Genomic DNA, 17,649 nt, shown 5'->3' with positions numbered 1-17,649 from the left:
TGGACCGTGGGAGGAAGCCAAAGTACCCGGAGAGAACCCACGAAATCATTAGGAGAACATGCAAACTCCACAAAGAAAGGCCCTGGTCAGATGGTGGAGTCAAAATCAGGACCTTCTGTTAGGCAACAGTGCTAACTACCTCTCATCTGTCCTATTTTGGTTTATTCAAAAGGCAGAAAGAATTAGATACTTACTTGATAACTCATGCAATATCATACTTTCCCATTAAATTATGGATTAAACAGCTCTAATTCCACTTTACCGTCTCTGTCTTTTTCCAGGGTTTTTCTGGACCACAGTATGGCTCTGGTGGGATGTCGGGGTACACTAACCAGCCTCTGCAATACCCCTCTGGTTCGCAGCAGAGATGCGCCACCTCACCCTCTTACCTCTCCAGCCGGATGCCTCACGTGGGACACTACTCTGCTGGATCACACAATCCAGCACAGTTTTCCCCTGGAGCTGGACAGCCCAATCCTCCTCAGTATTATAAGGTGACCACAAAACAGAGCCAAGCAGCTTTGGGATGTTTGAGATTAACATAATTTTTAAGGATGTTTGACTATCTTATAAATTCCTAAATAAAACTTGTAATGTACAGAATAAAAGCAGATGCTGAAACTATTTCACCTGGCACAACTATATCTAGAATGTTGGTTATTGGCTGGTAGTTAGATGGTGCCAGTACCTTCTGGGGGGGGTCCTTGGGAATCAGAACTATCTGGTTTTCAGTTAGCCTGGGTCTCTCTCATCAACTAGCAGGTGGTTCATTTGTACTGCCAGATGCTCATGGATCGCAGTCAGCTTCTTCAGCCAGTAGGCTGAATCATGTTGGGGCCTGGTGTTGTCCAGTGCTTCATACTGGAGACCCTTTCTTGGATGTCTGCCATTGTAATGGTTACTGAAACCTGCTCGGGGAGGTTGCTGTGGTCTGCTCTTAGATCCGCTAGCTAGCCGGTGATACATACTAGGGCTGCCACGATTAGTCGACTAGTCACGATTACGTCGACTATTAAAATCGCAGACGACTAATTTAATAGTCGAGGCGTCGTTTGAAGCTTTGTAAGATCCCGAAAGACGCAGGAATAAGTAGTAGGATTTAAGAGTGTAATAACGGACCGAAACAGAAGATGGCAGCACTGCATGTCCAGGGATGCCAGCTGCCGTTAAACCCCGAAGAAGAAGAAGCAGAAGCAGTTAGGGGTGGGTTTTGATTATCAGTTTATCAATTAAAATCGATTCTAGCTTGGATAACGTGATATCGATTCATTAAAATCCTGAATCGATTTTTTCAATATAAATTTATTTTGCCCAAAACGCCAGAATCTCAGGTTAAACCTCACAAAATTTCAACAACCACCAAAAAAGCTAAAACAATAAATGAGAGCAGGTACACGGATTCTGCACAAAGACGTAAACACAAAGCAAGGACCCGCTGACGCATCAGAATCAGCGAGATGTCGCCTTTCTCACCCGACGGCACGGACACAGTCGGGCTGAAAGCCGACAGCTCGCTGATTCTAATGTTTTGGCGGGTCCATGCTTTGTGTTTACGTCCTTTTTGCGCTAGATTCTGAAGCTGTAGGTTTTATCTCTCTCCAAACAATATTGATTGAACCAGCAGCAAAAAAAGATCCAAACTACCCTTCACATAAACATCGTCATGAATTTCCTCTTACTTTTGCTGTTTTGCTTCCACCGAGATAAAATCACACTTCATGCACAGCTTTCTCTCTCTCTCTCTCTCTCATAGTACACTTCAAGAACAATTTCCGTCTAAAAATCTTTTTTGTGCATTATTCGCTTGCTTATTACGCACAAGTCTCCTTTTACTTACTTCCGGAAAAAAAAGCCTCATTTCTGTTGTTCAATAGGCTTCTGAACAAATGTAAACTTTTTAAAATTATGCAAAATTGCAAAACGCTTAGCTGTGTCTTTAAAACCTCTATAACTTTGCCCTGCTTCACCTCAGCAGCATCGGGTAATGTTCAGATGTTGATTAATGGTTTTCTTTCGTTTTTGATCTACTGCTGAATGTTTTTATAAAATCGTTTTTCTGTGTTTTATCCTCAGCTACTTTGACACAAAGGCATCTGTGATGCTTACACCTTTGATAAAGTCTTGCAAGTGTCAGCTTTCTTTTTATAGATATAAAAGCATGGAAATGTACTGGTGCATGATCTGAATTATAATATTTCTGAGTGTCTGAGCAAGATTTCCCCGAATCGAATTGAATCGAATCGTGGATTGAATCGATTCGGGACGTTGTGAATCGGAATCGAATCGATTCTAGTAATCAGTGACGATACCCAGACCTAGAAGCAGTGTCCGGTTTCATAGCTGTCCAAATTTAGCGGCTGCATCCTCCTGTGCCCGCATTTGTAGGCCAATTATGTTACAGCGATGCGGTGAAGCCTGTCCAAATTCGAAGACTCCCCCAAATCCGGCCGAAAAATGCGTCCTTCATTTCCCCAGATTTGAAGGATGGGTCGGGTGTATCCTTCGTGGCCCAACCTATCTCAGAATTCATAGCGCAGCCCAGCCAATTCCAGTTTGCAACAATGGCGGCAGCTACTTCGTTTTAATATTGCTCTTATTACTCTTTCTGGGTCACAAAATAAACTTTTAACATATTTTCAGGCGAGAATGTAGCTGTGTAAACGTCAAATATCTGCTCGATTTATCAAGACATCACATATTTGCAAAAGTGCGCCGACGTTTTCGGAGACCCATCGATAGCTAGAGGGTTGAAGGCTCACTAGAGCCGGCGAGAAACGCGAACTCCCGGCACATCATGTTCAAACCCCCCGCCGTTTTACTCTACTCAGGTTGAACATGATATATAAGTCACTCAGATAATTTAAAAATGTTATTGTTTGGCGTGTTTTATTTGTTCCTGAGTAAATTGGTTTGGCTAAGATTAAAGATATAGTTTTTACACAGCTGAATAAATGTCAAACAGAAGTGTGAAATGGTAGAGAATTTACTCCAGTGTCCTGTTACTAGTCCACTATCAAAATAATTGTTTGTGACTGCCCTAGTACATACAATGCATGGTATGGTTTCTCTTGCTCCTCTTTCTTGGGTTTCTGCTCACTGAGCACGTGGTCGGTTATAGCCATCTTCCTGATGTACTCGTGGATGTCTGTTGTCTTATCCTGGACTGTGGTACTGACACTCACTATGCCCTGGTCTCCTTCCTTCCGCTTAGTGTACAGTCTCAGGGTGCTGGACTGGGGTGAAACCCTCCATGCATGGTCAGGAGCTTTCTCGTCTTCATGTCAGTGGCTTCTATCTCCTCTTTTGGCCAGCTTATTATCCCAACAGGGTAACTGATCACGGGCAGCAGGTAGATGTTGATAGCCCAGATCTTGTTCATACCGTTCAGCTATCTCCTCAGGATTTCTCTGACCATCTGTGTAGTTGGTGGTTGCAGCTTTCCTAGCAGCCTGTTTGGTGTCCATTTACCTGTGGGATTTCCAGATATTTGTAGCTGTCTTTGGTGTTTGCAATTTTGCCTTCTGGTAGTACGATCCCCTCAGTTCTGACTACCTTCCCTCTCTTTGTTACCATGTGACTACACTTCTCCAGTCCTAAAGACATTCCATTGTCCTTCAGTCCAGGTGTGGGGCATCAAGTCATAGGTCTTGTAGTCACAGGTTGGTCAGTCTGGTCTTGCAGTCTAGGGCGAGTGCTTTGTCTACTTGAACCAATTTATTTATTTTTTACAAAACAGAAATGAGAGGACAATTGAAACCACTTGGCTGTTTTTGTTAAAATAACTAACTGAAGTTTATTGAGTTATAAAGATGAACTATTTAGAGTCTAGTTTTGCCTCTATATAACACCAAAGTGGATTTTAAACAAAATTGAAGGTACAAGCATCCAAGCCTGACACCCTGGCGCATGTCCAGGAGGGTCCTGGTCAAGCCGAGCTACAGCTCCTGCGCGCTGTGAGTAAGCAGATTCACGCGATTATGCGTTTTTCCTGTTGCCACTTGTGTTGCCCTTTAATATCATCATAGTCTTTAACTGCACTAACTAAATATCATGTTGAGCAGATGAAATCCCTTGAAGGAGGGACTTGCCTCCATTTGCCTGAAATTGGTAACAAATATACAAAATTTGCAGCCAAAATTTCCCTTTAAATTAAAAAGGCTGGCTTCCTGTTGGGTTTGGGCTATAGTTCCAAGAGACTTTTTTCTACAGCTTGAGACATTACATCAGGGTAAATGGTAATGGTAAATGGACTGGTTCTTATATAGCGCTTTTCTACTCTGTCTGAGCACTCAAAGCACTTTGTACAACTAATTCATTCACCCAATCACACCCATTCACGCAAGCATGTCTAAGCTTAAGTGCTAAGTATCTAACATTCATACACATTCACACTCCGATGGATGCATCGGAGAGCAACATGGGGTTAGTATCTTGCCCAAGGATATTTGGCATGCAGACTGGAGCAGCCTGTGATTAAACCACCAACCTTCTGGTTAGTGGCTGATCTGCTCTGCTACCTGAGCTACAGCCACCCCAGGGTGTGCCATTAAATAAAAGTGTTCACACTGAAGTGTCATCAAGGTCTGATTTGACGTGAATCTGGTGAACCAGTATTTCAAAGTATATTACATGACTTTTCCTGTTCCCACTAGGTGGCACACCAACTTTTGCTGAGATTTGACATATCAATGTGTTCATTTCTGGACTCTCATGACCCCCGAGAAGCTTAGGAGAGACAGTGTTATGTTGGACAATGTGTCTTTGAGTTACAGCAGTTTCGTGCTTCATGGCAAAACATTTAAATTTGCCAAGTTGAAATGATAAAAGTGGTGCCAAAATTTATTATCTTTGATTCAAAATGGTAGACTTCCTGTTGGGTTTAGGGTATCACTCCTAGAGGATTTTATGTGTGTCTACAGATGCTACATGTCTGCCAAATTTCATACATGTACATGAAATACAGCATGTGGGCTCATTTCTTTGCAATTTTTTAGGGGTCACTACAGAGTTATTTTGCTCTGTCCATGTCCCAAAACCAGTAAAATACAGACATTTTCACCAGTTTTGATGCATGTGCAAAATTGAATTCGTTTTTGAGTATGTTTAGGGTTTTAAATATTCTATTCGCTTCACAGAGTAGATAGAGTAGGGCCTTCACAATTTTGTGCTTGGACCCTAATAATTAATACAATGTGAGTGAAGTGCAGACTCTCACCTTTCATCCAAAGGGTTTAACAACAGAATTGCATTAATTGCAGATGTGTTTTCTCCACATCTTTGTGTCGACATACCTGGGTACTCAATGTCATGTTTGGTTTCTGTGGTCTTCAGTCAGAGCCTTTCAATGGTCAGGGCAGCATGGCAACTGGAGGACCAGGAGGATACAATGCCTTCACACAGGCTGCAGTGAACGGGGTAAGTCCTCCATGCACTCACCCCATGCTGTCAACACTGAACACCTAAGCTCAGTTTCTCTTAGTTTTGTTATACTAAAATTCTATGGCTTCCTATATTTTATGAAGATTTTAATATCTAAAAGTTAGAAGTTTAAGTATTTTTTAATGTTTGAATTTAATTCATGCTGTTTTTGATTCATTCTACTTAGAAGTCGTGATGTTTGGTTGCAGGACTGTGTGAGGATTGTAAAGCAGAAGCTAGTTTTCTACTGCTTACAGTATCTAATGTTCATCATGGGGCATCATATAATTTGATAAGAATTTAGTAGTTTTAATTCCATTATCGATATCACTTTTAGATTTGATTCCTTGTCAGTTCGCATTAGGTTCTCACCAACTCTGATTTAAGAACAACATATGAAAGTCATTACAGTCGTGCAATTATTTGCATGCTGTCAAATTTTTGTGCGTGATGGAGATGTTGCCCCTGTTTGTTATGATCGATGTTGGGGTCGTTACTCCAAAAATTTATTACACATATTACAAAGAGAAATTTTTTTTAAGTTATGCAGTAGTTAGTTAATTACACACTGAAGAAAGTATTTTGTGTCACTACTCGTTACATTACTTTCATGGTTCTCTGTAAAATTATCTGAAAATCACTGTCTCATAATTAGCATTTAACAATATGAATCTATAGGCTACAGTCCCACACACTAACATAAATCCCTTTCCTAATGAGGACACATGATTTGTCTCTCAGTATTTACACAAGCTAACAGTATAAAGTAAAGAAGAAAACCAGTACAAAGACGCTTCAAAGCAATCACCGCAGTGATTCTACTGTAGAAACATGAACAGGGAGAAAGGTATTCAGGCTGCAACCTGAATGCTCATTCTTTTGTTGCCTGTTGAAATTCAGCGTCTGGCTGCTGAGGTTAGAATTCAGTTAGCTTTAATATTACTCAGGGTTCTTGACTAGCTTAGCATTAGCATGCTGTCTGTACAGGTATTTACAAAGAGCCGAAGTTCTGTTCTGAAGTGTAATGCAGTTATTTCTGTCCTAGATGCTTTTTGAACTTTTCTAATGCACTTAAGTTAAAGTACTTAAATTAAAGAACAACATGTGCTTAAATTAGATAGGGTTGTGCATGTAGAGAGGTGAAAAATCGATTTAATCCATTTAGTAATAAGGTTGTAACATGACAAAATGTGGAACAAGTGAAGTACCGAAAATACTTTTTAGTTAGGTTTGATGCTCTAAATATTCCTCATCCTCGTCTCTCAGCCAGTTCGGGGTGGGGTGCTTCCTGGGTATCCCACCTCACCAATGGGAGGGAATCCTACCCCTCCAATGACACCGGGGACCTCCATACCTCCCTACCTTTCTCCAGGCCAGGAAACCAAACCCCCCTACCTTACAACAGAAACCAAAGCCAACATCAACACCCAGCAGCCCGTTACAGGTGAGACTCAGCTGCCACAGAGTAAGTACACTGCTAAAGATGATATACAGATGAAGTTTGACTGGAAATAACAAATTACTTGAATTTAGGCTCTGTAGCATTTCCTTAATCTTGTGATGAATGGCACTGAAAACTTGCCTCTACCTCAGCTCTCACAGTGTTAATAACAGAGTAGAAGAATAATTAACAATTGAGAAAACAAACAAACATCAAAATGTTTAATTAAAAATTGATTGAGTCATAAACATTGTATCCACAAAAGAACAACTGATCACAAAAAAAATGTAAATGAGAACACGTGCAGGTCAGAGGTTTTTAGTATTCATCTAAAAAGGTACAGTTACTTTTGTTTCCTTTCAGACTCCTCTCAGGATAAAATTAGGCATAAACAAAAGTGTCTGTTTTATTTGAAAAAATGGGATCACAACCTCGTGCTTCAATTGTCTGTCAAGGCACCAGATAGACCTTGAATTCACTGATGCATCAGAAACTGCAACTTTTCATTCAAGGTAACCCCAGTGACGACCTGCGTCTGACTTTCCCTGTACGAGATGGTGTAGTATTGGAGCCTTTCAGACTGGAGCACAACCTGGCTGTCAGCAACCACGCCTTCCATCTGCGAGACTCTGTCTACAAAACACTAATGATGAGGTATAAAGACTGACACTGCAGTCACATGACGAGAGCAGAACAAAGTGAGAAACAGTGTTTGGAACAGTTTGAAGCCTGAGCTTTGGCTTACATAGATTACTTGTGCATACACTGACCATGTTTAATATCATCCACCATTGGACCAGGATATGACAGAAAAGAAAAAAATGTTATAGGTTCTTTTTGAAAATATTTGAGGGACACTGTGCTTGACTGTGGTGTGATATGTAAATAAATTGCTCTCTTCCTGAGCAATTTAAAACAGCAGAAAGAAAACAAATGAAGAATGTCTGACAGCCCCACCCAGTCTTTTCCCCTGACAGCTGTTTTGTGTCTCCCTCCACAGGCCAGATTTAGAGCTGCAGTTTAAGTGTTACCACCACGAAGACAGACAAATGAACACTAACTGGCCTGCCTCTGTGCAAGTAAGCATCCATATCTGTTATATATTTGTGGACGTCAATATACACACGTATGTACGTTTGGCTTTTTGTATGGACATTTATTATCAGTGCATTCATATGTCTGTTATTCATAGGTTTAACGATTAGACTAAGCACTAAACTCTGACCCTAAATCGAATTGTTACTTTAAACCTGAAGCCAAGTCTGAACCCTTAAAGAGGCATTTGAATGGATATGAAAGGGGAAACTTTGTGTCATCACACTGATGGTCTAAAACTCAGTGGTCTATAATAGAGATAGCTGGATATGTTTTGTATTTATTGGTTTGGTTTCCTGCGACTAATTATAAACAGTTCTTGAGATAACATTTTGAAGAGGTAACTGTCCCCACATTTCAACTTTAATTACCACCTTTAGAAGGGATCTTCTAAAGGTGGTAATTAATTTGCCAGGATTTTGTTGACGTTTTCTCTTCTTCTCTCTTCTTCATTTTCATCAGGTCAGTGTTAATGCAACTCCTCTGTCCATTGAAAGAGGTGACAACAAAACCTCCCACAAGCCCTTGTATCTAAAGCAAGTGTGTCAGCCAGGGCGCAACACTGTACAGATCACAGTGACAGCATGCTGCTGTGTAAGTTCCTCGATGTGACTGTTTCCTGACTCAGTCACAGAAATGCAGAAAATTTAGTACAGTATGTTACATTGAACTAATGAATTAACCTCATTTTGTACTCCTGTTTGCCCCTCATGTCTCTTTGTCCCCAGTCCCACCTGTTTGTTCTACAGTTGGTGCACCGGCCATCTGTCAGGTCTGTTCTGCAGGGTCTGATGAAGAAGAGACTGCTGCCGGCCGAGCACTGCATTACAAAGAGTGAGTTATCAACCTCATCAGTTATAGCAGGGCCCACTGGTTTCCACTTAACACTGTGCATTCATTCAGTGAAGCCCTGTACAACTTGGTATAGTGTGTATGTGTATTTGTATTTTATGCAACACTAGCTGTGAGGTCGCATATTGATTACCAAGGTTCTGTGACTAAGCCTCGAGTTGAACAGTTTTGGTAAATGGACTGGTTCTTATATAGCGCTTTTCTATCCTATCTGAGCACTCAAAGCACTTTATACAAGTAATTCATTCACCCAATCACACAAGCACTTTTTCTAAGCTGTTAGTGCCTATCTAATATTCATACACATTCACACTACGATGGATGCATTAGAGAGCAACATGGGGTTAGTAAGGATAATCGAACCACCAACCTTCCAATCAGTAGATGACCTGCTCTACCGCGTGAGCTACAGCCACCCCAGTTTTACCATAGCCACCTTGGTTTTTTAAAAGTATGCAGGATATGTGAAGAAATAGATTTGAAAAGCAGAGAGACAATTAACACTTATAGTCTAGAGATATGATAATGCTAATCATTGGACACGATAGTTTATGAACCGAATTCCTTATTGTATTCAGTATTGGTGAAAAGTAGCAACTGGCAAATGGACTGGTACTTGCATAGCACTACTGAGTACTCAAAGCACTTTGTACAACATGTCTCATTCAACATTCATACAAGCACTTTTTTCTGTCTAAGTGCTTTCTATCTAACATTCATACTCTGGTGGATGCATCAAATAGCAGCTTTGGGATTAGCAGCTTCCCCAAGGATATCTGGCATGCAAACTATCATAGTCAGGGATCAAACCACAAAGCGTTTGATTAGTAAATGACCCATTCTACCTTCTAAGTTACAGAGAATACAAAATGAAGAATGAAGGAGCTAACTTTGTAGACTTCCAGTTGTGAAAAATAAAATTCACCATTGAAAGAAAACTGATTTGGGGATTTATTGAAAGAAACTTTGCAAGGGGATCAGTACAGGACAAACAGTCTTCACACCAGCATTGATACAGAAAAATCTTTGTCTATTTCGGCTGTAGAGTTTTCTCCTCAAAGGAGTACTAGGAGCACTCGGGTAGTCATCTTTTTCTTTTTTATGGTCATTTTGTTTCAGTAAAAAGAAACTTCAGCAGTGGCACCATTCCTGGAACCCCTGGTCTGAATGGGGAGGATGGAGTGGAGCAGACGGCTATTAAAGTTTCTCTCAAATGCCCCATCACATTCAAACGAATCCAGCTGCCAGCCAGAGGCCATGACTGCAGGCACATACAGGTAAGGTCATGTGTGCACTTATTACTTACACCTCCAGATAAATTCGGTGGAGTTCTTTCAACGTGGAAATCTTTGATCTTTTTTTATAGTGTTTCGATCTGGAGTCCTATTTGCAGCTAAACTGTGAAAGAGGGACCTGGCGATGCCCTGTTTGCAAGTAAGTGCATTAACAATGACTTGTTGCCCTTTTTTCATAATCAGTAATCAGCATAAAGTTTTCACCAGCTGTTTGCTCCTCTTGTTCACAGTAAAACAGCTTTGCTAGAAGGACTGGAGGTTGACCAATATATGCTTGGGATTCTTGTCTATATCCAAAAGTAAGTGTTGTTACTGTAAATAGTTACTTAACCAGTGGTATTTCCATACCACTGGGTCATGATACTCACCCCCCAAGCAGTCATGGCAGATGCTTGCTACTCCCCCAGCCTGGTTCTGCCAGAGCTTTCTTCCTGTTAAAAGGGAGTTTTTCCTTCCCACTGTCACCAAGTGCTTGCTCCAAGGTGGTAGTTTGATTGTTGGTGCTTTCTCTTTATGTCTCTACAGTCTTTACAATATAAAGTACCTGAGACGACTACCGTTGATATATACAAGTAAAATGACATTGAATTTAATTGATATACGCACTTCTGTACTGCTGTCATTTTTAACAAAAAACAAAGTAATTCTTTATTTGCCATAATCCTGAAAAATGATAAACTGCTATCTAAAGAGCTTGCCAATTTTCAGTTCACTACATTTTTGTGGTTAAAAAGAACAAGGTTCACAATAATGCTATATACACACACACACACACACACACACACAACAAAAATGTTGAGTCACCTTTTATTTCTTTATATTTTGCTTCCAATTATTCTTTTAAAATCTTTTAAAGTTTTGCTTTTTCACATACTTTTTGCCCAGTCTTTACTTGACCATTTTCAGAGGACTATTTTTTGTTCGTTGAACAACTTAGCTCTGACCTTTTGAATCATTCAAGTGTAAAAAAGGCACCCAACTCATGAAATGAACTAGTCTTGTCGCTACACATAACAGAAAACTAAGCCAAGAACCAGTTTTAAATAGTATTTTTAGGTACTTTAATAGCAGACCATTGCAAACACACTTAATTAGTTCACATTTTAGTTGAATTTATGAGAAATGACAAAGATAACATAGTTTGAAAGACATAAAATAGTTTTTTTTTCACCAACAATAGGATTCCAAAAGCGCTATTAGCAGAAATAGCTATTATTGGCATTTCTTAACATGCTGTGTGGTGTGTCCTTAAAAAACATGAGGAAACAAAACAAGTGGAGGACAACAAGTGATGGATCTAAACAGGAGCATTAGTTTCCATTCATCACTCCAGTGTTGTTAATTGGGAATCATCAGATGGTTTGGGTTCTCTCTTTAATATTGGAAGCTCATCATAGTATAAAATGCCTTAAAATGACTGTTGCTGGGAACTGGTGCTATATAAGTAAAACTGCATTTAATGAATTATGGACACATGATATTAGAAATGGACAGAATTTGATAAAAGCTCCACATTTTATTTATTTTTGTTATTTAATGTCCTCAATTTTCATGTCTCACCCTTCCCTCCCTTCCTCAGTTCAGACTATGAGGAGATCACTATTGACCCAGTATGTGGTTGGAGGCCGGTGCCTGTTAAACCTGACCTTCACATAAAAGAGGAGCCTGATGGACCAGTCCTCAAACGCTGTCGCACAGTCAGTCCAAGTCACATGGTCTTACCAAATGTGATGGAAATGATTGCTGCTCTGGGCCCAGCATCATCCCCCTACCAAAGTCTGAATGCAGGAGGCAGGAACACCCCAGAGTACAGTCGGCCAGGTATGAAAGAGGACTTTTTTTTGTTGTTGTTATAATTTGAAGAGAGGCGGTTATAATTAACATACATAAAATATAATGAGATTTTTTTGTTACAGTTTAAGTCTGATTCCATTTTATTCACATTCCCTAACCCACCTAACCTCCAAGATCAAAATGTAAAAAATAATTACGGAATACTTCTTGGAGAAGTAATCCGTAATTAGTATCTAATTACGATTTTCAAGTAGCTTGACCAACACTGGTTGCCAGTATTTCCACTGCTGCACAGCAAACAGCAACTGTTGTTAAGAGCAAACTTTATTTTCGAAATTATAAACAGATACATTTTAAAACAACACTTAAGTTGCTGCCATGGTGTAACTCTGTTTAATGCAATAACCTCCATTAAAGTGACCAGTCACTTTAGGACCCCTCTTCCTTTGGGCTCCGCATCCAGACAGTGAAAAGTCTGATTTGAGCGAGCAGCTTTTAGCGCAAAAGCTACCCACAAGAGTGTGAAGCTGCACCCATACACACAAAGCAGACTCACGTGTGCAAAGGCTTCTTTGTGAGTGTAGCTGCTAAGTTCTATTCACACAGGATGTTGAATTTGCACACAAGGAATTTAATTGCGCGAGTGGCAATGAATACCTGCACCATGAAATGAAATTACCTTCTCAGATTACTAGGAGGCTGAGTAGCACTGGCGGCTGCCTGCATGTTTGATTTTAGTGTCACGGTTTCCTCATTAGATTTGTGTTGTGCTTTTTTACATTTTTCCAGCCTTAATAATTGGCTCGTTTTCTGCCTACCTATGATATAGCATTCTTGGTCCTCACTCATTAGTCTGTATCATTTACAAATTGTGACAGTTATCTATTATCACGATACCAAGGAGGAAAGATATCAGCCAGCAATGATTTTAAGGTAGCAATTGTTGCTATCTGTCTGTCCGTCCGTCCGTCTGTCTCTCTCTCTCTTTCTTTCTCAGAAGGGTTAAAAGGCCTTTTCCAGACAATTTGAAGCTTTTCCCCAGTAGAAAACAGACAGTTTGCCATCTTTCCAGGAGTGATCGTTCCAACAAATTTCCCCCAAAAAGCCAAGGTCATACAATGCTCAGAGAAATGGCACCATGCCCAAGAGCTACATCTGAGATACTACAGAGCAGAGTTAGCATGTTAACGTTTATGACAATCAGATTAGAAAAACACTGCACAAGTACAGAAAGCCTCATCTCACTAAAAAGAGCATGGCAACACTACTTCACTTTCCAAATTTGCATTTGAACAAACCATGAGACTTCTGGAACAATGTCCTGTGGACAACAAGACCAAAGTTGAGACCTTAAAAAAACTGTGCATAAAGACATGCCCACAAACTTCAATTAACCGATGCAACACTGTTAGAAAGTGTGGATTGATCCCTGGATACTCCCACCTACATGTCAACCTATACTTGAATAAGATACTGAACCCATGTTGCCCAGATACATGTTTAAAAAAGTGCTTTGAGTGCTCAGTACAAAAGCCCTACATACTGTACATACCATGACTGTAACTGTATTAAAAAAAAAAATTATAAAATGATAAATAACAATAACTAATATGCTCCCTCAATCCAATAAGGTCTGTTTAGTACTCTGTTAAGTCAAATGAGTTAAGGTAGCAGCTTATGTGTCTTCATTTATTTTTACTGATGTAAAAACACAAAATTACTTGATGTGAAACACTTTCCCAAATTCACTTTACCACACCGGTCCATTATCATACCAGTAATCCATACCCTGTGGTTTAAGGGATTATTATAGGGATTACACTGCTAAAGAGCTGTATACCAAAAAAGCTGTCTTAAATAGCCATTTCATGTCAAGATTTTTTTTTGGTTGAGATTTTAAATAGGTCTTAAGAAAAACGTAATTTTGATTTATAAAATGGTTTAAGAGCCCTGATCTGATGTGGAACCACTGATTCTAATCAGATGGATTTAAAAGCCTGACAAATGTATTGCTGGATCTACTTTTTTCGGTGCAACTTTCTTTGACAGCTTTTTTTTTTCTTTAATTGATACCATTTTAAAGAGGACTGTTTGCTTGGTCAGAAATGCCCAGAAAATGAAGTTTCCATGGTTTCCATGCTATCCCCACTTGTAACTCATGATATATATTGTGCATCATTGCAGAAACTATAGACAAGCATAGAAGATAGATGTGAGGTGACCTAAGTAATATTACAAGCACTGCAATAAAGATATGCTCTTTGACTCTTCAGCAGGAAGTTTTCTCTCTCCACTGTTGCCTTGAGTACTATTATGCAACAGGGAAAAAAAGTATCTACTGGCCCATTTTTATTTGCTCAATGGAAATAATGTTTGCTATTATTTTTGTTGTAGGGAATCAGGGATTCTCCAACCAGCCAGGATTTACAGATTTCCCCAACACTCCTGGGACCCCAATACTAGGAGAGTATGCACCTTCTGGACCACCACCTCCACTCCCTTATCAGTCTGAGCAGGTTGGATATCTTTAATACCCAATTAATATATATGTAAATAAACGGGCAGGAAAAAAGAGGGACCTTATGGCCACAGCAATGAGAATTAGGGTCAGTTTCCTCAGGTATTTTCCTTTGATGCTAAGTAGACTTCAGCGATAAACAAGAATAAATGCACCACAGTCAAAGGCTTCTTATATACTGTACTGTTGTTTATGTAACCCTAATTGATGCAGTCCATTACTTGAAGAAGCACACATAGTAGTTTATCTTAGGGCTAGCTACTAGAAGCTACTGGAAGTCTGACTTCTTGTTTCAAATTATTTTGTCTGTTATGTTTTCTCAACTGAAAACCTCTATCTCAGAGATTCCTGCTCTTAAATCCAAACTTTTTAAAAAACATTTAAATCTTCAACGTAATGTTAAGTCTTATGTGTGATTTGGCGCATCTCAAATAAATAAATAAATGAATAATCCAAAAAGTAGCTATATTAATGCTGAAACAAGGTTAAAATATTCCCTCCAAACAAAACGTATAAATTCTAAATGTGCAAATCAGTCCGTGCATGATTACATTGCTCTGCCTGTTAAAAAGTCACTTGCACAAATCTATCGCCTGTCGTCATTTACTGGATTGACGATTGGAAAAATTTTACGTCGCCCAACCTTAATGTCCATGGGGGAGAGCTTTATCAACAGGAAAAGCTATATAAGATATAAAAATACAGTTAAAAGTCCAAGCTTGATACCCTCCTTTAGATTTTCTAAAGCTGTTCAGTGGGGGAGATTTGAGTCTTTGTCAGGCCAGTTCAGATCCCTGGGCCTTATGTTTGACGCTCCTGATTTAGATTATGAACGGAGTAAACGGCTAACCTAACCAATGAGTGCTGTAATAGGATGTTACTGAGTGGATATTGTGCACTGTTTTTTCTCACCCACACCGTTTGGCAGTGACCCCACTTCTCCAAAAGTTGATTCTGTTCATCTGGACGTAGCGTTTTGTGGGAGAAACGTTTCATCACACATCCAAGTGACTTCTTCAGTCTCAGCTGACTGCAGGTTTCCCCAATCTTATAAACAGTACATTTGCATAATGACTGAAACCAGCCAACTGAAGGAACAATGGGCTGGGAGGTCAGTTCCTTTATCATAATTATGCAAATTCTCATGACCATTTATCAACAACCACTGATCAATGGCCACGAGTACCATTCACAGAGAGTCGGGGAATGGCTGCAATCACAGCATTGTAAAATGGCGAAAGATGTACCCTTAGGCCCCATCCTCAATTCAGAGATGGTCTTGTTTTGCAAAGGGCAGCCCATCAGAAATAATGTGGGCTTATGTGGGAGCATGGCCTTAATGGGCTAAAATGGCTTTTTTTCACATAGAGGATGAACTGAGGTCTGCACCAAGCCCCAATATAAGATAGATGAGGATTATTATTAACTGTTAAGTAAGCAGAACTGTTATGGTAAATTTAAGTATATAAAGTCTTTTATGGTCTCTTAGAGCTCCTGGGTAACACACTGTTCTCTCACTGCCTCATTAAAAGTGAGAAAAAAAAGAGTGTTTTGTAAAAGTTTAATGTTCTTTATTTTTGGAGAGCAGTTTTCTGATTTTAGACTTCAAAATAATGCACACCTTTCATGGTCATGAAAGTGCTTGGCAAAATAGACAAAATGTAAAGTTTCCCCCTAATATTTTAAAAGTTATCAATTAGCTTTAAGAGTGTTTGCCTTTTGATTGGTTAGTTATTTGTTTTGGTTTGAATCATTTGGCATCCAGCTTATAATCATGCTTCTCTGCGCTTGGCTGTCATCAACAACATGTTTGCTCACACTTACAGTCATCGGCCACTAAAACAAATCCTGTCACATGCAGCTGCTTCGTTATTGTATTATTTGTGGTGAATAATGTTGTCCATGTGATACTGTAAAATAAGCATTCCCTTCTTGTTTCCTTTTTTATTTTATTTTTCCTGTCAGACGGCTCATTCTGGACAAATTGACCACTCTCATAACATCCTCCAGCAGCATGGCTCAGGTGTGCACAGTAACCCGAGTCTGTGTGACACTAGCAGCCCTCTGCCACAGCGGAGCACCAATACCCAGAATACCCTCGGACAGAGCGAAGGCACCTTTGGTCTGAGCGGCCCGGGACTGCCTGTAGGAGAGGGGACAGATCATACGCTAGATGTGAGTAGAGGCCTGTTGATGTCGTACTAAATTTTCAGTTTAAAAAAAAAAAAAAAAGAATAGTAAAGAAATCATAAAAACGTATAAACATAGTGTAGCAAAACATTTCCCATAAAGGAACAGAAATATGAACATGATCCACAGAAAGAGTGGGGTAAACAAGAAGTTTAGTTCTTGTTTGTGTATATAAAGATTTGAATACAGTTTTAATAAGATTGCTGTATCTCAAACTTTCAGTGTTTATTTAATTTTAAAAACATTTTAAGTGTCTATTTTTTTTCCTTAATTATCTGTCATCAAGCTTCTTCCTGAGCTGACCAACCCAGATGAGCTGCTGTCCTATCTGGGCCCTCCGGACCTTCCCAACAACAGCAGTGATGATCTGCTTTCTCTGTTCGAGAACAACTGAGTCAAACTTCCATTCCAACCTCTTTCTCTCTTTGCTGTAGCTCGGCTCAGTTTTCACCAACTTCTTTGTGTGTGTTATGTTGTTTTTTGTGTATCAGTTGCTCTGAAGTGTCCTGCTGCTGAAATTCTTTGAGTACAGTGTTAAGGTGTACGTAGGAACACTCTCGAAATGTGAACACTATTATGAGTTTGAAGAATGCAACAGTACACAGGCATTGACTCTACAGACCAGCATTTGAAACTATAGCACAAATCACTGGCTGGAGTATTTTGTATTTAATGATTAAATTGTTTTTTGTTTGGTTTTTTTTATTGGTGTACATTCATAAAGGAGTTCCCAAAATTTGACTGGGGATTTTCATACATTAACATACACTTCTGCACATCGTGAGTGCTGCAAATTGTCTGCAGATCGTTGTATTGTAACTTGTCCACATGTTAAGTATGATAATGGAAACAAAAAGTTTCATGCAAGAATATTTTTGTATTCTTGCCTTAAAATTAGGGTTTTCTGTAAGGTTATTATTGGCTTATTTTTAATGCCAACTCAGCTTAAAAAACATATATATTTATTTATATATACAATTAATTTGAATTTCCTTCCATTACATAGCACCTTTAGTTTAAAGCACCCCTATTATGCTTTTGGGATT

At 39.5% G+C, this 17,649-nt stretch overlaps 1 protein-coding gene across 6 annotated transcripts in view; it reads left to right on the top strand.

Annotated features, from left to right (window-relative positions):
- Positions 1–17,342, top strand: part of LOC147326412 (zinc finger MIZ domain-containing protein 2-like) — a 32,149-nt gene extending 14,807 nt beyond the window's left edge. For all 6 annotated transcript variants that reach the window (XM_086301659.1, XM_086301661.1, XM_086301660.1 and 3 more), the window contains 14 exons: positions 282–494; positions 5,332–5,415; positions 6,685–6,862; positions 7,372–7,513; positions 7,860–7,938; positions 8,417–8,548; positions 8,683–8,788; positions 9,926–10,083; positions 10,173–10,240; positions 10,332–10,400; positions 11,681–11,922; positions 14,290–14,411; positions 16,379–16,588; positions 16,890–17,342. In XM_086301659.1, coding sequence (XP_086157785.1) covers positions 282–494; positions 5,332–5,415; positions 6,685–6,862; positions 7,372–7,513; positions 7,860–7,938; positions 8,417–8,548; positions 8,683–8,788; positions 9,926–10,083; positions 10,173–10,240; positions 10,332–10,400; positions 11,681–11,922; positions 14,290–14,411; positions 16,379–16,588; positions 16,890–16,997 — 1,911 coding nt within the window. In that variant the 3' untranslated portion in view covers positions 16,998–17,342. The remainder of the gene's footprint in view (positions 1–281; positions 495–5,331; positions 5,416–6,684; positions 6,863–7,371; positions 7,514–7,859; positions 7,939–8,416; positions 8,549–8,682; positions 8,789–9,925; positions 10,084–10,172; positions 10,241–10,331; positions 10,401–11,680; positions 11,923–14,289; positions 14,412–16,378; positions 16,589–16,889) is intronic.
- Positions 17,343–17,649: the final 307 nt, after the last annotated feature.

The sequence above is a fragment of the Aulonocara sp. 'chitande type north' Nkhata Bay genome, linkage group LG7 (assembly GCF_057382095.1).
Source record: "Aulonocara sp. 'chitande type north' Nkhata Bay isolate Kocher_YH1m ecotype deep benthic linkage group LG7, A_spYH_male_GT1.1, whole genome shotgun sequence".
Taxonomy (NCBI): Eukaryota; Metazoa; Chordata; class Actinopteri; order Cichliformes; family Cichlidae; genus Aulonocara; species Aulonocara sp. 'chitande type north' Nkhata Bay.
The sequence above is the reverse complement of the archived record's forward strand: the minus strand, read 5'-3'. Positions and strand labels throughout refer to the sequence as shown.